The sequence below is a fragment of the Dasypus novemcinctus genome, chromosome Y, assembly GCF_030445035.2.
Source record: "Dasypus novemcinctus isolate mDasNov1 chromosome Y, mDasNov1.1.hap2, whole genome shotgun sequence".
Lineage (NCBI taxonomy): Eukaryota > Metazoa > Chordata > Mammalia > Cingulata > Dasypodidae > Dasypus > Dasypus novemcinctus.
The window spans coordinates 9,184,790-9,210,542 of record NC_092216.1 but is presented as its reverse complement, the minus strand read 5'-3'; the positions used below and the strand labels follow the sequence as shown (position 1 = coordinate 9,210,542).

The following is a 25,753-nucleotide window of genomic DNA, read 5'->3' as shown; positions in this document are numbered from 1 at the left end:
TTGTCTTGTTTCTTTGTCCGCTTCTGTTGTTGTCAGCGGCATGGGAAGTGTGGGCGGCACCATTCCTGGGCAGGCTGCACTTTCTTTTGCGCTGGGCGGCTCTCCTTACGGGGCACACTCCTTGCGTGGGGCTCCCCTCCTTGCGTGGGGCTCCCCTACACGGGGGACACCCCTGTGTGGCACACCCCTGTGTGGCACGGCACTCCTCATGTGCATCAGCACTGCCCATGGGCCAGCTCCACACGGGTCAAGGAGGCCCGGGGTTTGAACCACGGACCTCCCATGTGGTAGACGGACGCCCTAACCACTGGGTAATGCTGTTACAGCCACAGAGTATTTCCCCCTTTCCTTGTACTGTTTCTTGTGACAGATGACCTAGAGGCATAAAAGTGCATTCAAGAAATTTATGCACTTTAATGGATAAAGGAAAGATCAGCACTTGTAATCACCTAGGTCAAGAAGGAAAACGTTGCCGGCTCTCAGTAGCCTCTGGGGTCTCTCCCTCATCACCACCCCTCCCGAAACAACTATTTTGACAAGTTGACAGTGTCTTTGATATTCTGCCCTGATAGCCTGATCTTCACTGCCCCTGCCTTCATGTGGGATGGCTTTGGCTCTCACCTGTATTAGGTAACCATTTGCCTATTTGTTCCCCTTGAATGCCCGCCTTTTGGTTCAGACCATCGTTCTCTACAGAAACCAGAGCACTGTTTCTGAAATGCAAATCTACTCACCCCCTTCCTTAGAACCCTTCAGGGTACACTCCAAACCCCTAGTCTGGTACACTGGCCCCTTCCGGAACTGAGTACCCCAGCCTTCTGACCACTTGCCCCAGCACCTGGTCTGCTGGGCACACAGACGTTCTCTGTCTGAACTGAGCTGACTATCCCAGTATTTCCCCAGTTTTTTAAGTCTCAGCTCAGCAGTGCCCTCCCTCCCTGTGGACTTCCCATCTTTCTCCATGTTCACAAAGGGCCCTGTGTAGGCTGTTCATCAAGTGTCATAACTAATGAGACAGAGCTGAAAACCATCCCCAAACCAATCACTGCTGCAGATTTGAAAACATCAAATTTTACCAGGAATATTTTATCTCAGAAAATAGATCACACTACATCTACTCATAAGTTACCTGTTAGTAGAAGAAAAGAGAAAATCTTCATTATGGAATTTGATTGCTTATGGAACATAACTGCAATTTCTCATTGCATAAGAACTGCTGTATGATTGTCAACAAAGAAGGTAAATATGAATTGTTGCTCTGGAATTGGAAGCTGTAACGATATTATGGTGATATTTAAATGGAATTCTGTGTATGTACACCTCAGGGAAAAATAACTGGGTCATGTTGTGACTAGTCTAGTTATTCCTATATTTTAGAAACATATTTAAGGTGGCAGACTTGGCCCAGTGGTTAGGGCGTCCGTCTACCACATGGGAGGTCCGCGGTTCAAACCCCAGGCCTTCTTGACCCGTGTGCAGGTGGCCCATGCGCCGTGTTGATGCGCGCAAGGAGTGCCCTGCCATGCAGGGGTGTCCCCCGCGTAGGGGAGCCCCACGCGCAAGGAGTGCACCCTGTAAGGAGAGCCGCCCAGCGCGAAGGAAAGTGCAGCCTGCCCAGGAATGGCGCCGCGCACACGGAGAGCTGACACAACAAGATGACGCTACCGAAAGAAACACAGATCCCTGTGCCGCTGACAACAACAGAAGCGGACAAAGAAGATGCAGCAAATAGACACAGAGAACAGACAACCGGGGTGGGGGGGGAGGGGAGAGGAAATAAATAAATAAATCTTCAAAAAAAAACATATTTAAGTTATAGCAATGCTTACATATAGAACGGAATGATTAGTTGAATAAAAACCTTGCTCAGTTGGGTGAATAATTTCTAGATCTTTGTGTTTTGTTTTTTCTTAAGATTTAATTTATTCATTTCTCTCCCCTTTCCCCTCTGTTGTCTGCTCTCTGTGTCCATTCACTTTGTGTTCTTCTGTACCCGCCTGCATTGTCAGGCAGCACTGGGGAAACTGCGTCTCTTTTTTGATGTGTCATCTTGCTGTGCCAGCTCTGTGTGTGTGCGGCGCCACTCCTGGGTGGGTTGCCCTTTTTTCACGTGGGGCGGCTCTCCTTGTAGGGTGCACTCCTTGTGTGTGGGCACCCCCTACGTGGGGGCACCCCTGCGTGGCATGGCACTCCTTGAGCGCTGGCAGCACTGCGCGTGGACCAGTTTACCACACCGGTCAGGAGTCCCTGGGTATCAAACCCTGGATCCTCCATATGGTAGACGGATGCTCTGTCAGTTGAGCCACGTCTGCTTCCCAATTTCTAGATCTTTGGGTCATGGAGGAGAAGCAGGCTAGATAAAGTGACTACATAGGTGACTGCATAGAAGCAAGACTTGACGATAAACATTGCTGGATGTGTGTGTAATATATGGTTATTTGGTTTATTTCATTTTAAGTGAGGAGTTCTAGAATAGGATAACTTCAGACTAGTTTAAATTGCAGGTGTCTTAGTTTGCCAGGCTGCTATGACAAATACCACACAGTGGTTGGCTTAACAAAAGGAATTGATTGGCTCATGGTTTATAAGGCTAGGAGGCCAGCATCAAGGCATCAGCAAGGCCATATTTCTTCCCTAAAGTCTGTAAAGCTGTAAAGTTCTGGTGCTGGCTTGCTACAGTTCTTGGGGTCCATTGGCTTGCCCCTCTGCCCCTTGCCACATGGCCATCTTCCTTTCCTTGTGTCTGTTCTTCTGCTTTCCTCTGACTTCTGGCTTCCTGGTTCTGTTTATAAGGCCTTCAGTAAAAGAAGTAAGGCCCCCCCGATGCAGTTGGCCACATCTCAGAAGAGCCTATTGACAATGGGTTCACTCTACAGCAGTGTGGATTAAGAATATGTATTTGGGGAAGCAGACTTGGCCCAGTGGTTAGGGCGTCCGTCTACCACATGGGAGGTCCGCGGTTCAAACCCTGGGCCTCCTTGATCCATGTGGAGCTGGCCCATGTGCAATGCTGATTTGCACAAAGTGTGCTGTGCCACGCAGGGGTGTTCCCCACGTAGGGGAGCCCCACACGCGCAAGGAGTGCGCCCCGTAAGGAGAGCCGCCCAGCACGAAAGAAAGTTCAGCCTGCCCAGGAATGGCACTGCACACACGGAGAACTGATGCAGCAAGATGATGCAACAAAAAGAGACACAGATTCCCATGCTGCTGACAACAACAGAAATGGACAAAGAAGAACAAGCAGCAAAATGGACACAGAGAACAGACAACATGGGGGGGAGGGAAGGGGAGAGGAGGAAAAAAAAAAGAATATGTATTTGTTGCCATTCATTCTTCAGCCCGTTACAGCAGGCTTCAGGCAGTGTCTCTCTTTTTTAATTTATGAGAGAAAGAAATCTTTAGGCCCAATAACAAATTTGAGAATTCTGTGGACCAGAACAGGGAAGAAAAAAATGGTTTATTAGCCAATTGACATTATGCAGGTTATTGTTTTTGCAGTGCATTTTACGCTTTCTATTTTGGAATTTGGCTTTGTGGTTTGTAGTATAAAAGAATCTCAAGATAGAGTGGGCAAGCTTTCAGGAAAATAAGACTAAAAGGTGGCACGGATCCAAAGAGAAAGCCTATGAGAAACTGATGTTTGTCCATAATTCTAGACCCTACACAAATCCTCCTAAATCTTTCACTTACATCTAATACTATATGTTGAAACAATAAGGAAAACATGAAAGTTCAGAAAATTCTGATTTCTCCACATGACATGGAATTATTTCAGTCTTGTCCCAGATTTTAATGTTCATCTGACCTCATCAGTGTGCACACAGTTTTTTGTTTTTCATTTTGTTCCAACTAAAAGATAATCCTCGGTTTTGCACAGAAACGTCTTTTGAGCAGTCATTGAATAATGGAGTGCTTCACAACTTGAGCTCTGCAAGGAAATTAAGTGAGAAAGAATGACACAAAGATTCTCTGTTCTTTTAGTAAGAAAGTTTCTCTCAAAATGATTTTTTCGAGATGAGTAAAAGGAAAATAAAAGGGAAAATGCCTAATTGTAGCTGTCACTAGATCATTTTTTCCTTTCATTTTTGGGTCTATTCTGTACACATTCAAATTGTGTTGACAATTTTGATGATTCTCCAGTTGACTAGTGACTCGCTCATCTGCTAGAAGTCCCTGGCTGCAAAAGGAAACCACTGTCTGCTGACACTACACTGGTCCTCACAATCTGAAATTCATCGTATGTATTAACGTCGTTAGAATTTCCTTAAGAGGAAAACACGTTAAGGAGTCTCTTTAGGTTGGAGAATAACTGAAGTGTGTCACCAAACTTTGGCATATGGGACGTGGAATGCAAAAAGCCTGGTTTTTCAAGGTTTTTTTTTTTTTTTTTGTGGAATCTCAGACAAGTACCAGTCTCGTAGGCTAAAACCACACCTTGGTCATCTTACCCTATGCATTCCCTACTTCTTCACTCTGACACTTCGAGAATCGTTGGCCTTGCTTTCCCAGAAGCAAAAGAGATGGCAATTATTCCCTCCCTCCCCCCTCCACCTCACAGGTATTGTGGCAGAATTTGTAGTCTACACGGCGTCTGACTTCTGTGACCTGACCCCCTTTATGTTCTTCATCAGGTGCTCCTCAGGTCTTGGTGGAACCCCGTACTCTTGATCTATTTTGAAAGCAGAACTTGCTTACGAGGAAGCTCAGCTTCTTTGCTTCGGCTTGAGGGCCCGTCTGTGGGGGATGGCATTGCTGCTCGTGTGAGGGGCCCAGGCTGGGGCTGGCTGAGTTTAGCATTCATTGATTTAGGGGCCAGCACGTGTGATCACGCCAGCAGTTGGCACAGTCAAGTAAATGGTGACTGCCCTGGAAGCACACGAGCAGAGCGCCCCCTGGACACAGCCGCGGGGAAGTGGAGTCTTGTCATCCCTCACCCGGGAGAGAGAATCCAGAAGAGCCTTTTGTCTCAGGTCTCTGGAAGTGTAAAGGGAGGCTTAAAGTACACCTCATCTGAAAAATCACAAATGCCACCTGACAGATGCTAACAAAGTGAACAGTAAGGGGTGGTGGGGGTTGCTTCCTAGCTGGTAAAGCCAGAGGACTTTTTACAAAGAGTTGTTGAAATAGTAAATCCCCCTTTGACCTAATTACAAGCGCTTTATCTACTGAGAGCATGGAAGATGTACTTTAGAAGAATCCATTTCCAGGTGATTAGAAAATGTCTTGAAAATAAATAACCACCAATAACAGGCACGATTTATTTTTGGGAGGTGGACTGGGGAAAATATAGATGCATCGCTCATGATTTTTACATAAATGAGGTACTTAAATGTTTCTTTTACTGATAAGGAAGACCTAGAAGTACTTCCAAAATAAAATGATCACGTATGAAGACTGTGAGTACAGGAAATTCCTAAATTAAAGTTTTATTTGTTACCTATTTTATGCTCTTCTTAGAGTTGAGGAAAACTGGAAATAATTTGTTTTCCTTCAGGTTTTCAGCCCGAGCATGCCTGAGTGTCTACGTTCAAGATGAATTTCAATTTCCATTATTCATTTTCCTTTCAGTGCTGGCACGTAAACATAATTGCATTGCAACTGATGTAATTGCTTAAGTAGTTTGGAACTCCTGAGGGATTAGCACTGGCTCTTTTCCTGGGGGGTGTGCATTTCAAATGTAAAAGGTTACAAAGAATGGCTTGTTCATGTGACCATAGATGCTGATTCTGGACATCTCTTCCATGTCTTGCTTTTCATTAATTTGTTGAAAGTCTAGAAAAGTAAGTAAAACTTAGTATGTAAACACTGAGAGATCTTTCACTTAATACTTTATATATCTTAATAGATACTTTATATATCATTACCCTTCGATTTAGGGTAGAATACAAAATGCCTAATATAAAAATTCTAAAAATTTAGTGGTAAAAATTAATATATAAATAAAACAATTAAAATAGATAATATTTTATCATTTTCTAAACTATCCATCAATAAACCTGCTTATTAGGAAGCGCATGTGGCTTGATTGGACCTCTGCCTACCGTATGGGAGGACCTGGTTTCACCCCTGGGGCCTCCTGGTAAAAAAAAAAAAATGTGCCCACACAGTGAGCCAGTGCCCATGCAGTGAGCTGAGTGTCTGTGCGATTGCCTGCACAGTGAGCCAAGTACCTGCGCAGTGAACCGAATGCCTGCCTGGAGAGCCAGTGCCCACACAAGTGAGTCACGCAGCAAGATGATGACGCAACAAAAGAGAGATGAAGGGCAGAGTCAAGGCAATGTGCAACAGAAACCAGGAAAACTGAGGTGGCTCGAGTGACAGGGAACCTCTCTGCACATCAGAGGTTCTGAGGATCGAATCCTGGTGAATCCTAGAGGAGAAAAAATGAGAAGAGAATTCAAAAAGAGAAAACAGATACAGAAGATCACACAGCAAATAGACACTGACAGCCAAAAAAAAAAAAAAAAAAAAAAAACCCAGAAGGGGGAGGGAAGGGAGGGAGGGGAAAATAAATCTGCTTACCTGGTGATATAGCTTAAGTCTCATAAATTCCAAGGAATTCGTTGCATTTTAGAAATTGTTAGTGGGATCTTTTTTTCTTAATAAACTTCTTATTTTGAAATAACTCCAGACTTCCAGGACAGTAGCAAAAATAGTGAAAAAACACATACAGAGAACTGTAACATACCCCCCCCACCCAGATACCCAGATCCACCAATTTTAACATTTTGCTACATTGTTTGCTCTCTCTATCCATCCATCCACCCATCTAGCATCTATTGGATCTTTTTTTAACAAAACTATGGCCATCAAATGATGCCAGAATTTGAGAGAGTAAACTGCCTTAAACTCTGCTGGGGACGTCCCCGTTAAAATGCTTGTCCCCAAGCACCTGGGACCCAGAACTCTGTTTCAGCCACAGGGCAGTTGTGTTTGCTTGCCTGCACCTCCTCGCCAGAGACACACTTGCATCCCAGCACTCCTTCCACGGCCTTGAGCGCGCTCCAAAGCCCGCTCCAGGCCCCTCCAAGGCTGGGTCTTTCTAGACAAGTAGGTGGGTGCTAGGCCACCAAAATGTGTCCTTTTAGGAGCTGCCAGGGGCATCCTACATCAGTACAAAATCTCTTCTTACAGTGTTTTAAAAATCCCATACCCAGATAAGAATCACGAACTGCATTAGGCTCGACTTTGTAATTTCCTTTTATCTAGAGTAGTTGGCCTGCCTTTAGTTTTTCTTTTACCACATTGAATTTCTTAAAGAGTCCAGGCCACTTGTAGTACATCATGTCCCATGATCTGGTTTTGTCTGATGTTCCTCATGATTTGATACAGGCTAGACATTTTGAATACTGCCTAAGTGACTTTGTGTCCTTTTCATTGAATTACATCAGGGAATCGAATCCATTGTCAAGTTGTGTCTTTGCTGGTTTTGCTGCATCTGATTGAGTGGGTCAGCACTGTGTTCACTAAATTTTGCTTTATCCCTGTGTAATTAGTGAGCAAACTGGAGGTGATATTTTGGGCCTGTATGAATATCTGTTCATACCCATTCATGACCTTTCTTTTGATCAGAGGTTACAAAATGGTGAATTACTCATTCTACCATTTCTTCGAGTTTTAAGTTAAAATTCTTCTATGCAGAAGGGCTTTATTTTTTTATTTTCACATACCAAACTTTCCAGTATCATTACAGACCCATGCTTTCATTTCTTATATATTATACACACTTAACATCTTTCTTCTTTTTCATTTTTTAGGAGGTGCTGGAGATTCAACCCAGGACCTCATACATGGGAAGCAGGTGCTCAACCACTGAGCTATATCCACTCCTCATTAGCAGTTTGTGTTTTCATTTGTTTGCTTTGTTTTTAGGAGGTACTGGGGGACTGAACCTGGGACCTCATGCATGGGAAGCAGGTGCTCAACACTTGAGCTATATCTGGTCCCCCATCTTTATTCTTTTAATGCTTAAATGTTCCCAAGTTGTCCTTAAAAGGTAGATAATTTCCCCTGAGCCTCCTGCATGTAAGTCAGTTAAAAAATGCACATGGAGCTGGTGTTTTTAATATTACTATTTTTAAGATTTATTTCTCTTGCCCCATCCCCTTGTTGTTTGTACTTGCTGTGTCTGTTGTCTTCCTTGTTTCTTTAGGAGACACTGGGACCCAGAATCTCCACTGTGAGAGGGAGGCACCTAATTGCTTGAGGCATCTTTGTTCCTTGCTTTGTTGTGTCTCTCCTTATGTTTTTTCTTCTTGTGTCTCTTGTTGCATCATCTTGTTGTGTCAGCTTGCTGCATCTGCCTGTAGTGCAAGCTCACTGTCTTGCTCATCTTCTTTAGGAGGCACCAGGAACCTCTGCTCCCTGCTTTGTTGTGTCTCTCATAATGCTTTGTTCCTTCTGTCTCTTGTGTCATCTTCTTATGTCAGCTTATCGCACCTGTGTGTCACACCAGCTCTCTGTCTTCTTCTTTTTTTATTATTTTTATTTATTTCCCCCCCTCCCTTCCTCCCATCCTGCTGTTTTTGCTGTCTGTATTGTCTTCTTTTCTCATTTTTCTCTCCTCTAGGATTCACCAGGATTCGATCTTGGAGACTCCTGATGTGGAGAATGATTCCCTGTCAATTGCACCACCTCAGTTCCTGGTTTCTGCTGTGCTTTACCCTGACTCTCCCCTTGTCTCTCTTTTGTTGCATCATCATCCTGCTGCATGACTCACCTGTGTGGGCACTGGCTCACCACACAGGCACTCGTGCGGGCACTTGCGCAGGCACTGGCTCATTGCGTGGGCACTTGTGCTCACTGGCTCACCACATGGGCACTCATGTGGGGCACTGGCTCACCGCACAGGCATGCTTTCTCCTCTTCTTTTTCACCAGGAGGCACCAGGGATCGAACCCAGGTCCTCCCATATGGTAGGCGGGAGACTCTATCACCCGAGCCACATGCACTTGCCTCGTTGTCTTCTTTAGGAGGCACAGGGAACCGAACCATGGACCTCCCATGTGGTAGGTGGGTGTTCAGTCACCTGAGCCACATCCTCTTTCCAGATTACAATGTTTGACCCAGTGTTTTGCTTCAGCCAGAATTTGTACCATTTGATGTTTCAAAGACTAACATCTGAGGCAAAATTGGCTTCAAATAGCATTACACTGCTAGTTCAAGTTGCCCCGGACAAAAGGAAAATTGTATTTTGATAAACATTGTGGCTTATTTTGTTGAATCAAGATGTATGTCTGGTGGAAGATTTATGACATCAGAAAGACACCAGCCAACCGCAGGGGGAGTTTTTACATCAACTGGAAGAACACTTAGTGGTGCCATTTGGGAAGAAAGACATTTTTTGAAAAGTCAGAGTAATATAGAAATTTCTCTTTAAATTTGAGAAAAATACTTCTAGTATTTTCTGTGTGCATGTGAGCATTGTTCTGTTGTATGTGTGTTGTATGTGTGTGTAAGGTTGGTTCATTACAGATGGAGTGTTTACCTGTGTGTGTGTGTGTGCTTTGCTTTGCTTCATTGTAGGTGTATAGCTGTAGGTGTGTGTGCTGTGGTCCCTTGTCTCCCTTGTAGATGGTGTGTGTACTGCTTTGTGTGTGTGTGAGGGGGTGGGAGGATGAGCATGGTTCCATTGTAGATGGTGTGTACCTATGCGTGTGTACATTTCTCCAGTGCAGGTGAGATGTGTCCCTGTGTCTCTATGCATGCCTGAGTGCATGCACATGATAGTGTGTGTGCCGCCATCTGTGCACATGTGTGTGTGCGCTTGCGTGCATTGCTCCATTACAAGGTGCTCAAGGTAATAAATTCCTTGGCTTCTGGATGATGGTCGTCTCCACCTACCTTTTAAAAGTAACTCACTTTTCTTTATATTCCTTTCATTTACAAGGTCATTGAAGATGGTTGCCATCAGAAAAAGACTGGATTTATGTGGAAAAATGTTCTTCCTTTACTGTTATTTGAAGGAATATTTCTTTATATTTGCTTGTCCCTGATTAAACCCAAAGATATTTCTTCCCTGATGTGCGCACTTTGCAAGCTGAGCCTGAATTTTAATGAAATGATTTAGTGAGCTTTCAGGAAACAAAAATCTGAGGTCTAAACTCATGCTTAGAACTGAAGTAAAACAGATCTGGGAAAAATTACCAAGAGCTGCTTGTGTGGTTCCCATTACAGTCTCTTCTAAAACTGTTGGGGTGGGGAGAAGAGGGGGAGTTGGAGAAAATCATGGGTTGGATGATGTATTACAAAAATGTGGCCTTGTTTGTACTTTATGATGATAGCAGTGTGATTTAGTGCATGGTGTGAGCTCTATTATAAATGTTAGAGCTTCTGATACAGCCAAGGTTTTCCTTTAGCTTACCTTTTAATAAGGCCTAAAAAAGCACTAGAACTTTTTGCTACATTAGTAAAATATCAAGAAGAATAATGATAGCGTGTAAAAATAGCAAGAGAATATAGAACGGTAGGTCAAGTAGTTAAAATTCACTTGCCCTACAGTGCTTATGATCTTCCTTTCCTTCCCCAGCCCCTGGTGGTTTCACTTCCCAGATTCCCAAGTGTTAGTGAGGATGGGCACTGTAATGCTGCAGTAACAAACAACCTCAGTGCTTGAAAACAAAAGGTGGTTTCTCAGTCAGGCCACATGTCACTGTGAGTGGCTCAGTTCATCATTGTCACTTGGGGCCTGTGGTTGATGGAGATGGGGAGGAATGACAATCCACAATCTGGCTCATGTTTCTCATGAAATGTCATGTTTCTCATCTTTCATTGGTGGAAACAATTCACATGGCCACACATGAGTTCAGCTGGGTGCATGCGTGTGTGTGTTTAATCCTTCTGTAGGGAAGGCCCCCAGATCTTGGCAAGCAATATTACAGTCTGCCACACCAGTTATCAGAACCTAATATGTTGGGTTGCGTTATATTACCTGTCATAATCATGTTAATAACACACCTATTAAACTCAGGTTAGTAGGAAATATACTGTATTTAAGGTAAGCTGATAACCCAAACATATTATGCTTTAAACCGTAAAGTCACCCTGAGTTTCTGCACATTTTCCCCCTGTGCATAATCAAATACTTACAATTCTTTGAAAATATCTTAGACTCTAAATCCTAAACATTTTCTGCCTGATTTTTTCTAAGAGTCTTTCAGAAAGAAAGAAAGGAAGGGGAGGGAGGGAAGGAGAAAGGAAGGAAAGACAATTGATCTTTTTTCTTAATATAGAAGTAACAGATTCTTGTAAAGAATTTTAAAAATTCAGAAAAGTGTAAGAAAATTTTAGAAATGTTTCTCATTCTGAGGCAGGTTAGTATAGGGAATGAAGGAAGGCTGCTGCTAAAGAACAAAGTGGAAAAGTCCCCGCCTAGCCTTGGCCATGGGGGCCCATTTGGAACTCTTTCTGGGGTCAAGGGGAAGCCCTGGATACCTCCGAACAACAGGCCTCCCCATTGCCCCGCCCCCAGCGCTAACAGGTGGGACACCAGTCAGAACAGCCAACAGCTGGGGCCCCTCCCCACTATGAGGAAGAGGGAGGAGGAATGACTTTAAAAGGGCCTGGTCTGGGGCCCCATGTGTGCATCTCACACTGTAGCATGCCCACAACCATGCCTGGAGTTGTGTGCTGTTCTCTTGTTTCTTTTTTGTGTGTATGTGGCAAGCCTATGTTTTTTGTTTTTTTTTTTAAATTGATTGTAAAAATATTACATTAAAAAAAATATATATGAGGACCCCTTCAACCCCACCACCCCCACCCCACCACTCCCCCCCCCCAGCCACATTCACTCCCATCATCATGACACATCCATTGCATTTGGTAAGTACATCTCTGGGCACCTCTGCACCTCATGGTCAATGGTCCACATCATGGCCCATACTCTCCCCCATTCCATCCAGTGGGCCCTGGGAGGATTTACAATGTCCGGTGATTGCCCCTGAAGCACCATCCAGGGCAGCTCCAAGTCCCTAAGACGCCTCCACTTCTCATCTCTTCCTGCCATTCTCCATACCCATCAGCCACCATGGCCACTTTTCCCACTCCAATGCCACCTTTTCTCTGTGGACCTTGGATTGGTTGTGTCCATTGCACCTCTGTCAAGAGGAGGCTCAGATTCCACATGGATACTGGATGCAATCCTCCCGCTTTCAGTTGTAGGCACTCTAGGCTCCATGGTGTGGTGGTTGTCCTTCTTCAACTCCTCTTTTTAAAAAATGATTTAGTTTTATTTATTTCTCTTCCCTTCCCCCCGCCACGTTGTCAGCTCTCTGTGTCCATTCGCTGTGTGCTCTTCTGTGTCCGCTTGCATTCTTGTCAGCGGCACCGGAATCTGTGTCTCTTTTTGGTGCATCATCGTGCTGCGTCAGCTCTCCGTGTGTGTGGCTCCAGTCCTGGGCAGCCTGTGCTTTTTTTGTATGGGGTGGCTCTCCTTGCTGGGCGCACTCCTTGCGCATGGGGCTCCCCTATGCGGGGGACACCCCTGCGTGGCAGGGCACTCCTTGCAATGCATCAGCACTGCATGTGGGCCAGCTCAGGTCAGGAAGCCCTGGGTTTGAACTCTGGACCTCCTATATGTTAGGTGGATGCTCTATCCATTAAGCCAAATCCATTTCCCTCTTAACGAGCTCTTTACTCCCTTGCCTACCCTATGGCATGTTCTTAAATTCTTTTACATGACATAGCCAAGAACCTAGAAGCCCAGAACCCAGAGTGGTGGAATTTTTAACAATTCCACCAGTCTGAAGTGGAGAATTTCAGTTCATGGGACAAACACATGTAGCAGAGCTGTCTCTTTGAATTTTAAAATGCAACCTCTCATTTTAAAATAGAATTTCTAGTCCTTTTTTTGGTAAAAAGGTTGAGATTTCACCCCCTCCCCGCAATGGTTAGAGTCCTTTGTATTCATTCCCTGAAGTTCTGTCTTCATTTCAATGCAGGGCCATTTTGAGTGTAAGGGACAGAAACCCCATTCCAGGTGGCCTTGGCAAAAAAAACCTTGACTGAAGTGAGGACAGAGAGGTGTGGGTGGCTTCTGGGCCTCCTGGAAACGGATCCAGAGGCCACCAGTTGTCACAGAGACACTCGCCCAGCATCTCTGCTTCTCTTTTGAGGCTGGCTTCATTCCTTCCACAAGAAGCTGCTGCTTCTGCAGCACCTCCAGGCTTAAATCGTCACCTGTGCCACCAGGGGGGGGAGTCTACAGCCCCAGTGGACCTGGTGCGGCCCAAAAGACCCCTGCAGGACCACCCAGTGGTGGATGCCTTTGTTCGAGGCAACTGGTTGGAACGGGGGAGGCATACTCAGGAGAAGGGTGCTTGTCCAGGAGAAGGGAGGGCATGCTATGAAGACAGGATTTCTTTCCATTTAACAAGCATGGAATTCATACTTTCCAGTCACAGGATTTTCAAATAATGTATAGAAAGGTAAAGTGTACCTCAGTCTTCTCCTGTAGGCACCTCCCCAGAGGTACCCAGACTGGTTGGTGGACGGTCATTTCTATGCATTTACATATGCGTGTTTCTGTGGGTACACCGCCTTCAGCAGTGACAAGGTTTAGCAGTTTTTTTGGTGGCGGTGGGGGGAGTGAGGGCTTATCTGTTGACTAGGATGAATATCAAGAATTTTAATTACAGGGTCAAAGGCCACAGATATTTAACATTTAATAGATTTTGCCAATTGCGCTCCAAATATCTTGGCACGAAAGGTGTTTAAGGGTCTCTTGTCTACGTTCCATCAATAAGACCCGATCCAATCCAAGGTTGCATTCAATTTTTCCCAGTCTGCAATGGTATTCCTTTATACTTTTTGTTTCTCTGATTACTTGTCAGTTTCAGCATCTTTTCCTGTTTCTATCAGCTTTGCGTATTTCCTGTTCTGTAAAGTGGAAATTTGTATCCACTCCTTTAACTTTGGTTCCACTGAGTTATTCTTGGTTTTCTTACAGTTGTTTGAAAGTTCTTTATATATTGAGCATATTACGCCCTTGGTAAAGTTTTTGCAAAGTTTTCACTTAGTAATTTTACTTGTAATGTTTAAAAATACTTAAAAATGTATATATAGTAGCCATCAATAGGTCATTTTTCTCTGTGATTTCTTCTATTGTTTTCATGCGAAGCAGTTCGTTCCACATTCTTCTAGGTCTGTTTGGTTTCATTTTCAACGTCTGGCAGTTTAATCTGTCTGGTCCCTCAGTGGCTGAACTCTAACTTTCTTGGTCTGGATTGACTAGATTAGATTTACCAGGGATTAACAAACAGTTTCTGCAACAGGCCAAAGACAGCGATCCAGGCTATAATAATTCTCTGTTGCTATGACTCAATATGCCATTGCAGCACAAAAGGTGGCATAAACATTGCACACATCAGTGGGTGTGTCTGTGTTTAAATAAAACTTTATTTATAAAAACAGGTGGTGGCATATAATTTTTTGATCCCTGTACTAGACAATTGCCACATCTCCTAATCAATCAGTTTATTTTGGCCCGGCAGAATCCTTTATTTAAAGATAACAACAAATACATAGCGTAATTATCATTGCAAAATCAAATCATTTCAGCAATCAATTAATAGCTTCCTGCAAAATACTTTTTAGTGTACACAGGGACTACAAATGATGTGGTGATAGGATTGTATTTAAGGCTTGTTTCCTTCTAGGCATCTGGATCTGAAATTATTTCATTTGTCAATAGACAAACAGATGATTTTGCCAGGGCCTTGTTTATGCCTCATGCTGGACATAGGAGATTCTATTTTGCTCAGAGAAAGAAACGCTAACATAATTATTTTGCTGATGAGGGGACCCTGGTAGCTTTGGGTAAGTAGAATTAGCCGTTTATCGTTTTAAGGAAATAAACATCTGTGTTGAAAAAGGGAACATAGCAGACCTGAGACTGCTGTCCTAAGAAGGGTCTGCCGTGACATTGGCCTGTGGCCAGCATCTGGAAACTAGAGCAGTAAAATGGTTTCCTGCTCAGCTGGAAAACTTGCCCCGCATGACAAGAGTGGCCAGCTGTGCCTAGCCTTTGTGCAGACAGTGTGGCGTGTGCTGAAGCCCTGCTTTCCTTCTGGCAGCTGCAATGTCGGGTGGTACCCCAGCGAAAGCCCTGGGCACCGAGCCTCCCACGTTGTCACACTGCTCGCTGGAGGAGTGAAGTGCGTCCTGTGCCTCAGTGGGGAGAAGACTCTTGAAGCCAGCGCCTGGTCTCCAGTCTTCACCCCATGCACTTTCCCCCTTCGCCTCCTTTCAGTGTAAGGAATGATAGCTGTGAATCCACCTAATAGATCAGTGAATGTGGGGGTGCCCTGGGGGACCCACCTAATCCAACCGTTTAGTCAGTTCCGTAAAGAATATCAAAGCAACCATAGATTTGCTGAATTTAACTATGGACGTGTACTCTTTTAAAATGTTTGATTTGTTCATTGAATGATTACCAAGGAGCTAGAAAGCATGCAGCTTATCTCTTTCCAGTATCTGTGCCAGACTGGGGTCCATCCCCAGTTATCTTTGGCTTCTGAAGGGCGCCCCAGATTGTCGATGGGAGAAAGAAAGGCAGCATTTCTCAAAGGGTGCTCTTGGGACCTGCAGGCTGGGTGTCACCTGGAATACTGGTTACACGTGCACGCTCCAGCTTCTGCAGCTCCGAGTTCCCTTCTGACACCTAGCAGATGGAAGATAGAATTTGTTGAATGAATTTATGAATTCCTGGGCCTTTCCTAATGTCTTGAACCAAATTGTCTCAATGGTGTGGGGTGGGAATTTGCATTTAAACCTCCCATGGTACCCGACAGTTTGAGAGCCCTTCTTTAAGGTGGCACATTTCAAAGCAAAGTTGCAGTGAGTTTATTCAAGGGTAGGAGCAATTTTCAATGTATCCATATTATGTCCAGAGCAAAGAGGGTGGGGGATGGTTATGTCTGATTGTGGGAAGTGACTCAATGGAAAAAGTGACTCTTTGTTTTCAACTTAAATTTATCTTTGTGGTTTGGCTGTTTTAATCATGTCATGATTTTTTCTTTAAAATATTCCTATAGTTGATGAGACCAGGATTTATTACTAAAATTAACTTCAATTATCTATTTTAGTCCATTTTACTCCTAATCCCTCTTTGTAATAATAATGCCAAGTTATTTAGCAAAAACAAAACAGAACAAAACAATGTTCTCTTTTATTGGCTTGCTTTTTTTTTAAAGAAAGAAAAGTCTGCAACCCCGTCTGTGGTAGCACAGGACTTAGTTAGGAGAGGGGAGAAAAGAATTATGTGTGTCAATATTTTTTTTCTTGCAAGACTCTCTAAAAAAAATATTTTCCTGGGAATACTGATTCAAGGGGAAATGATACTGTTCACATTTAGCATCACCTCATAAATTAAATTGGCTTGAAGTTGCTAAATTATTTAGAGACTCTATTATAAGACATACATTTACTAGCTGTTTAAGGGCGGCTCATGTCTTACTTGTCTTTCTGGAGCTGTGCCCACCACAGTGCCTGTCCTTTAATGTGAGTCCTTGGAAGGTTTGATGTTTGTATGGAAGAAACAGCATCTTCATGAAAAATTCTGGCTCATCAGCATATTGGTTACCTTTGGTTTAAAAGCCTACTTCTTCTACTTAAAGATGAGGTGAACACTTTGATTCTTTATTTAAATTTAAAAAACCCCCATGCTAGGGCATGATTGGGTATCTTTATGCAACCTGCATTTCCACAAGTACAGTAACTCCCCTGCAATCCCTTTGCCTGCATCAAATTCGGCTGTTTGAATACGAGCTGATGAGAGCTGATTTTGAATACTCCCACTTTTTTTTTTTTTCCTTCTCAAGGTTGTTCACTTTATGGTACCCTGCAGGTTGGCATACCGAACTCTTTCTATTTTGGTGGCCCCCCGCCCCAACCTTAGACATGCACTGTTCATGCCATTATTTGGAGAAGGGGAAGCAATGACGGTATCTTACTTAAAGGTTATGCCCAGTGAAGACTGCATGGACATAAATGAGGACAACACTAAACATCCAAAGAGCCCAACCTAGGCTCTTAGAGTGATGGCAACCGATTTGGACAGTGGGCAACGCTGAAGTGCAGCTCTAGGAGGCACACAGCCAGCTGCAGATGCCTGTCAAGGACAGAGGGACTCAGTCTTCTCCTTGGCGGAGTCTTTAAGTGAGTCCATAAAGTATCTTCAAAAGTCAAGTTAAAAATTCCGTTTAACTGTCTGCAAACCTTCCCGCCCATCTGTCACACGATCACCATTAGCAAATTCCTCTTCCAAACGATGAGATATATTTATTCTTTCGACACAATATCAGTTCAAGTAGGCTGAAGGAACTACAACTTCGAGTGTATGTGTGTGTGCAGTTTTTTTTTTTCCTGGAGGATATTATTTTTCCTGCTCTACCTTTTTCTGTTTACGGAGGTATAATTTACATATTGTACAATTCTCTCCTTTTAAAGCCAGGGGCCCTCATACTATAGCTCCTGTGCTTAATCTGGCCTGCTGGTTTTTTGTTTTTAATTAAAGTCTTCTTGATATTTTCTTTCACTTCCAATTTCTTTACGGATTGTCTATGGCTGCTGCTTGCTACAGTGGCTGAGCACGAAAAACAGCAAGGAAGTCTGCACCTCCCGCAAAGTCGAACGTAATTTCTTAACTGACCCTGTACAGGAAACCTGCCGATCCCCACGATGGTTCTGTGAATTTCGACCAATTTGAACGGTCACGTAAACCAAATATAAAAATATTTCCATTGCCCTTAAAAATCGAGGGAACCACAATCGAGGTAAGAAAGGAAGAAAATAAAAATTGTTTCTCTTTCCGGAAGTCGCCTTCCGGCCTCGGCGCCTCCGAAGCCTCATTTCCGGTTGGGGCCTGGGCGCGTCCGCCATTTTGCCCTGGGCTGCGCGCGGGGGAGAGATCCCCGCCGGAGCTTGCCCTGAGTTCGCCGGTCACCGAGGGGCCTCCAGGAGCCCGCACGGGGCCGCGTGGTGCCGCCTCTGGGAAAGGAGAGCCGTTCTCTTCCCCGGGGGCTTCCGGAAGAGGCTCCTCGCAGCGGGCGTGTGAGGGAGCGGGTAGGTGGCGGCGCAGCGGCGTGAGGTGAACTCAGGGCCTGCATCCCACTGAGGAACGGGAGAGGGCCGCCCTGCTCGTTTCTTTTAAAAACTTGGAGCGTTGCTCCTTGCTGCGCTCCGTTACAACAGCCCGTGAATTCCTCTGAGTGAGTTAGTTGGTGGAGTCGGGTTTCTGTCGTGCAACTAAAGGAGCCCCAATTGGTACACGTGCTAGAGTACTCAGGGCACGTAGAAACATCTAGAAGTGTGTGCTAGGGTGGAAGATTTCATGATCCTATTTAGCTCTCTGGGGACAGAGTCTGCCTTGTGATTTCCCAGCCCCTTAATCAGATTTTTCATGCCTTTCCCTCACCTAATATTTATTGGGTACGTGCCAAAGGGCAGGAAATGCCATAGTGACCTTGCCTGGAGGAGATAGGCTTGGCAGTGGCGCGTACAGCCAAGAAGCCAATGGCATTACACCCGGTAGCTGCAGAGGCTATATAAGCAAAGGGGAGGGTGAGGGGGCAGGGTATGTTAGACAGAAGGCCAGAGAAGGGCTCTGAGAAGGCACTGTTACCCGATTGCCTTTAGGCTCTTTGGCTCTGCTGCAGAAATGAATTTCAAGAGCACGCCCGGTGAGTTAGGCCAGTAATTTATTCAGGTAGGGAGGGAAGAGAAATGGGAGAAAATAGCAGATCACGGGTCCCAGGTAGGGAGGAAGGGGCTGAAAAATGATAAAGAGGGCTGATTTACAGGCTGTAATTCCCCATGATAGGTTGTAAGTGCCCAGGTTTTACTCAGGGGGAGAAGGCAGCTGGAATCCCAGTCCAGAGGCAAGAGAGAGAGCTCAGGCCTCCTGCACGGTTTTGAACTGTTCGTTATCCCACCCCTTGGCTAATGGCAGGGGAGGAGTTCCAGCTGTTTACTCTTTTGACTACTTGTTTCTCCTATCAGTCTCCCAGGATGGCCCAATGAACAAGTCCTTGGGGAATATACCGGGCTTCTCCTGGATTCCGAGTAAGTCTTCTCCTAAGTGGCAGAATCTTGGGGAGAGTCTTCCAACAACCATCTTGGGGTTGCTGATGTCCACGTGGACTTCTGGCCAGGTTCCAGATCTATCTATGGATTCCCTATTTTACTAGCCTGCTGCAGCAGCGTCTGAGCAGATAACCTGAATGAAGGGAGGGCATGGGCCGTGCTGCTCAGGGAGGGCGAGTGTGCCAGGCCGAGGGAACAGCAAGGGCCCAGCCCTCCAATGGTGGTGTGCTGGTTTGTCCAAGGAATCAGCAGGGGTCAGTGTGGCTGGCCTGTGTGAGTGGTGGGGGAGGAAGCAGTGGGAGATGACCAGAGACAAAGTAAGTGAAGCTCATGGCTAACAGCTCACTGTGTTCCCACTGATAGTCAGGTGTGCGCTTGAAAATGACTGATGCACGAAGCGGATTTGGCTCAATGGATTGAGCGTCCGCCTACTGCATGGGAGGTTCTGGGTTCAAACCCAGGGCCTCCTGACCTGTGTGGTGGGCTGGCCCATGCGCAGTGCTGATGTGCGCAAGGAGTGCCCTGTCACGCAGGGGTGTCCCCCGCGCAAGGAGTGTGCCCCGTAAGGAGAGACCTGCCCTGCGCAAAAAAAGCACAGCCTGCCCAGGAGTGGCACTGCCCACACCGAGAGCTGACACGGTAAGATGATGCAACGAAAAGAAACACAGATTCCCAGTGCCACTGACAAGAATGCAAGCAGACACGGAAGAACAGATAGTGAATGGACACAGAGAGCAGACAGCTGGGTGGGGGTGGGGGGAGAAATAAATAAAAAATAAGTCTTTTTTTTTTTAAAAAAAAATGAGTGTTTGGGAGAAGAAAGTCTCAACGCAAGAGCAGGCAGTACCTAATGGTTTATGATGGTGTGACAAGCTAGGGGAACTCTGTTTGGGAAGCAGGGCCCTTTGTTTATACGGATTGGTTGGTGAGGGCAGCTTGGCCTGGGCTTCCCAGGTGTGTGCAGGGGGCTGGTGTCGGTGGGTTGGGAGGTTGAAGGTGTCTCTTCCTGTCTCCTGCAGCCATGCTGTTGATGGTTGATGGGAGCACTTGGGCTTCCTGTAGCCCTGACTCCCAGAACTGTCTGACTCCTAAGTAGTCACATATCTGGTCTTGCCATAGAAGTGCCAGTTGCCTACTTTAATGTTTTCTTAACAGATGTCACACAAAAGGCACTACAGAATTACAAGCCCTGTTTCATTGTAAAGACGGCAAAACACAATAAATTCTGCTGCCTTGTGCATGAAACATGTCAAGAAGTGGGACTTGCAAGGCACCTCTAAATGTGACGATTGGCTGCTCTAGGGAAATGCCTTGGGATGAAGTCCACGGGATAAGGAATATTTTGGAGGTCCACAGTGTTGTTGCTCAAAATCGTATACGTTGCTTATTGTTTGCGTGAAACATAACAAAGACTCCTGTTGCAAAATACTTGATTGTACGCGTGTTTGTGGAGTGGCTTCTCTTCAGGAGGGTCATTGAAAGACAACCTCCAACCTTCAGGAGCTCCCGTTTAGTTGGGGGAGGCTGATAAAATAAGCCCATGGTCTCTGGTTGGTGCTGGAAAGGAAGTAGACCGTGTGGACAGGACTTCTTGCCTAGCCTGCTTGGGGAGAGGGATGGGGAGAATGGGGAAGAAGTCATAAAAAACTCACAGCAGGGGAGCGACTGGTTTGGAGGGGCTTGTTGAGAGAATTCATGTGCCATGGGATTCACTGTTTAAAGTATATCCTGCAGTGGGGTTTTGTAGGTTCACAAGGTTGTGCAGCCAGCAGCAGTATCTAATTCTAGAACATTTTATTCATCCCCAAAAGAAACCCCGTACCCAGCAGCACTCATTCCCCATTCTACCCCTCCCGCAGCCCCTGACGGTCACTAACCTGCTTTCTGTCTTTATGATTTGTCTTTTCTGTACATTTCATATAAAGGGAATTGTACCAGATCTGTTTTTTTGTGTCTGGTTTTTTGACACAAACTGAGCAGAATGTTAATCTTGGAGGTTCATCCCTACTGCATCTTTTTTTAAATTTTTTATTTTATTTTTTTGTCTTTATTTTTTTAATATTACATTAAAAAATATGAGGTCCCCATATACTCCCCCACCCCCTCCCCCCACTCCTCCCCCCATAGAGACAATCTCCTCCATCATCATGAGACATTCTTTGCATTTGGTGAATACATCTCTGAGCACCACTGCACATGGTCAGTGGTCCACATCATAGCCCACGCTCTCCCACGTTCCACCCAGTGGGCCATGGGAGGACATGCAATGTCTGGTAATTAACTGTCCCTGCAGCATCACCCAGGACAACTCCAAGTCCCGAAAACGCCTCCACATCTCATCTCTTCCTCCCATTCCCCACTCCCAGCAGCCACCATGGCCACTTTCTCCACACCAGTGCCACATTTTCTTCGATTACTAATCACAATAGTTCATGAATAGAATATCAGTAAGTGGACGCTAATCCATACTCTATTCCTCCATCCTGTGGACCTTGGAATGGTTGTGTTCACTCCACATCTATATCAGGAGGGGGCTTAGATTCCACATGGATGCTGGATGCAATCTATTGCATCTTCATTCTTTTTAATTGTTGATTAATATCCTGTTCTGTCAACACCACATTTTGTTTATCCACTGATAAGGTGAAGGACATTTTGATTGTGTACACTTTTGGGCTGTTATGTGTAATGCTTCCCTACACATTCAAGTATAAGTCTTGGTGTGGATGTAAGTTTTCTGTTTTCTTGGGTAGATACTGAGAGGTGGAATTGGCTGGGCTGAAGGGGGTTTTAAAATTGAGTGGGATTGGGCATTTGCTGAAAGGGAAATATCTGGGTTAAAATCCTCAGGAGGTTATTGAATACTTTAAAACACTTCAGTGCTGTTGGATGAGGGGAATGGCCAGAAGGGACACAGGTGAGTTGGGACCACTGGGCAGTAGAGTTACAAAGGCTCCTGCATGGTGTATGCAGAAATGTGGGATATATCCTGAAGTCACAGGGCTAGTAGTAGTGGACAGTTGGAGTCAGGGAAATATTGGTTCTGTGTTGCAGGAAGAGCATGTCATTATAGCCACTGTGAGAGTCAGACGGCAACAGATTGGAAACTAGGAAAATGGTTGAAAAGTGAATTCACCCACTGGCCAAGGACTGGAGGCATTTAGGGGTTATCAGGGGTGGGGCAGGAAGGTGGAGGAGAGTGAACCTCGATGATACCCAAGGTTTAAGGCGTGGGTGACAGAGGAGCAGGTGGTTTCATTCACCAAGACAGGAGATGTACTGGCAGAGAGGCGAGCTGTGGCCGTTTCCAGCATGTCACCTTTGAGGTGTTTCAGTACATCTGAAATTGAGAGTTGGCAGCAAGAGCTGGTCTAGCACTGTCTACTGATGCCATCTGGGGGAGTGGCTCCGATTCCCAGGGGGTGTGACTGACATGCCAGCATGACGAGAAGAAGGACCATGAGGTCTTGGGGTGGGGGGACCGCAGCGTCCCAGGCAGGAGGAGGGACGGCGGCAGGGAGACCTGGGAGAGGAGGAAATCCAGGAGAGGGGCACAGGAGGGAAGGAAGGGAGAGCTCCTGAAAGGCGAGTAAGGCAGGTCTGAAGTGGGAGCCTTGGGTGTGTAACAACAACCCGTGGGGATGTGCTTGCTCACAGTTTCTAGGTGCGGTCGGGAGGAGCTAGACAGCCAGCCCAGGAGGGAGTGCGGTTACGGAAAGATAAATGTGGTGGGGACTGTTTAGGCGAAAGGAGGTTTGCACACAGTCGATGAATAATAATTGTTGTCCCTCTGTGTGTGCGCAAGCATTATACAAACACACATACACACACAAATACAGCCTCAGCTTGTTATTTTATCACCCAGAAAAAGAACTGTGCAATTTTGGACTGAGGAGTCGGATGACGCCTGCATAGCAGTCGTGACTGTTGTGATATTATAGTAGAAAACTTAGAGCTGTGACACAGTTCTTTCTGGGGTATGCAGACAGACACTGGAGAACAGCATCAGGAACATTCCTTGTAAAATCCAGGTGTGAGCAGGGTGAGCCTCCACCTTCACAGTTAAGGCCTTTTATCTCCACAGTGGTCAGCTTGCCACCTTTCCCTTTCTGCACGTGTCTGAGCTGTTTGCCTTTCCCATGTAACACTCTGGTCTCATCTGCCAGGGTTCCTGTCTGGTTTGGGGACCCACAGGCCCACCCCTCATGTTGGGGTGGAGGGTGGCCCAGGCTGAGAGTACAGAGTACAGAGACGTACGTACCATACGTTTTACTCTTTATGAGCTGTGCCACAAGCCAACAACCTATTAAATAAAGTATATTCTTATTCTGCTCCCTTCAGGGCTATAGCCTGGAAAGCCAGGTTTGCATCCTTGGCCTCCTGGGCTCTCTGTGTTGGCACGAGGCAGTGCAGGGAAAAGCAGCCCAGAGCTCTCTGACCCCTACCGCCAGTTCCATACTCCTCTGGAGAGGTTTCCTCAGGCCATGTGCACACACCTGCTCATCCAACCCCCACTCATTGTGCCCCCCATCCACCCCACAGCTTTGCAGAGCTGTCGTGTACCCTGGAGAGGACGCAGCTGGGGACCAGGCATGAGCAGAGCCTGCTGCAGCCTGGGGACCTTTGCCACAAGGAGTTGTGGGGTCCACGGCCCTGGGGCATGGTCCAGAGAGGCCGAGGGCTATGGCTGGTCCCAGCTGCTTGGCCTCTGGACTCCTCTCCCTGTGTGCAGGGACCAGGGACTGGCTGGATGGGGCTTGGGGCAGGGGCCTGTGGGGTGAAGAGCTGGGAGCAGAGCCCCTGTGGCCCAGGTCCCGGGGTCAAAATGGTGACAGGTATCTCTACGCTACAGGTGGCACTGCTCAAAGCGTCCCAGGGAAAAAACATTGCTCTGTGTTGCCTAGTTTTTTGCTTTTAGTTCAGTCCTTAGAACTAAGATTCTAGATCTATTTCTGGAAAATTATTTTATCCAATAGTTATTCATTGAGCAAAGAATTATGTAGTTATTACCACCTGAAAAGCTGTAGGTTACCATGGTAGGGGCAGTCCTAGCAGTGCCTGACACCTTTCCCGGGGACCCACAAGTAGCTCCTGTGCTCAGACCAGGTGTGCCGGCCTCGTGGGATAAAACCCAGTCCTTGGGGGTCAGGGACTGCGGGAACACTCCTTCCACTATTGTCCTGAGCACATGGACACAGTCAGTGGGGCCACACTCCTTCCACTATTGTCCTGAGCACATGGACACAGTCAGTGGGGCCACACTCCTTCCACTATTGTCCTGAGCACATGGACACAGTCAGTGGGGCCAGGCTGTCCTGGTGGGCATGTTTATGGCCTCCAGCTCACACCAGGTAGTCCATCTGCTGCTGGAGAGGAAGGAAAGGGTTCCTCCACTGCAGCACATGAACACAAAGCCGGGGTGCTGCCTGTAGAACGTCTCCCTGCCCCTGCCTCTGATTGGGACCCACTGGCTGCGGGGACTGCCGCCCTCGAGTGAAGCGGACCTTGCTGTCTCTTTGTGAGTGAACCGTCTTTCACCAGAACCTGTGGGCGTTGTGCTTTTGTACCCAACACCTGTGTGGAGTGGGTGACATCTCTCCAGGTGTCTCTCGTCAAGTGAACGGACAGTGAACCTAACATCCAGCCACCCTACAGCCTCATGCAGATTTCATGGACTCAACACGAATCAAGCACCTATGGTTCCCTGTAGGTCAGCGAAGAGGCTTTTAAAGAAGGTACTTGCTGGCTTGGAGGTATTTTCAGAGGCTGTTAGTGGTGCCTGAAGGTCTGTTTGCTTTTCCCCTAGGCAGACTACTCCAAGTTTAATGACACCAAACTTTCCCCATTTTACTGTAGGAACAGGAGATTGTTTGGCAACCCATTTATTTAGGGCAAAGGTGGAAGACTCTTGCCTTTCTCTCATTTCTGCAAAATTGGCCTTTTTTCCCCCTCTGCAGGGCTGGTGAAACCTAGCAAATTTAAGACTCTTTCAAGAGGCCAACCTTGTGGCAAACACTTGGCTGGTTGTAGAAGTGAGGAAAATGCGTGGAAGGAAAGGGTTCTCCAGTAATTAATGTCATTTGGCAGTGACTGTCACTTAAGACTTCCTCTTATACACATAGGTCAGGACAAGATACCTAGAGATGAGCGAGATATTGGCCCTAACTCAGAACTGGTCTCTGGATCCAGAGTTCTTTTTCCCCTTATTCTTGGGGCTTATGAGAACTGTCATTTTGGAAAGTCAAGAAAATAAGATTTCCAGTGAACTTTTCAAAATCTCGATTTAGTACGGGTATAACAGGTTTCATATTTTTCCTCACATTTTTGGGTGGTTTCATTTTTTTCGTTATCATTTCTGATGCCTTTGCCCCAGTACAGTGATGGGACTTTCAGTGGAGTGAAATAGTTTCTTTCGTGTTAGATTGTGGGAGTGAATTCCATTATGTTTAAGTTGTACCACAGATTCTTTGTAGCAACAGCTGTGTGGATGGAAAATTCCAGAGTCTTTTTTGTTGCAGTGTTTTCATTTTTATATGTTAGAGGAAGTGTTTGCTTAATTGGACTCAGCTGTTTGGAAATTCAGAGAAAGTATTCCGAGAAGGTATTACCTGTTTGTCTTTTAAGCAATTTTAAGAAATAGCAGAAAAGATGTGCATAGTTTAAAAAGTGTTTA

General features: G+C 45.8%; 1 protein-coding gene across 2 annotated transcripts in view; it reads left to right on the top strand.

Moving 5' to 3' along the window:
* The window catches only part of LOC101445075 (anosmin-1), an 808,672-nt gene that overhangs the window by 5,580 nt on the left and 777,339 nt on the right, over positions 1-25,753 (top strand). Inside the window, exon 1 of one of the 2 annotated variants that reach the window (XM_058292227.2) lies at positions 15,072-15,248. The exons of the other annotated variant lie outside the window; for it this stretch is intronic. Coding sequence (XP_058148210.2) covers positions 15,219-15,248 — 30 coding nt within the window. The 5' untranslated portion in view covers positions 15,072-15,218. Of the gene's footprint in view, positions 1-15,071; positions 15,249-25,753 lie in introns of those variants that run through there. 2 annotated transcript variants of the gene reach the window in all.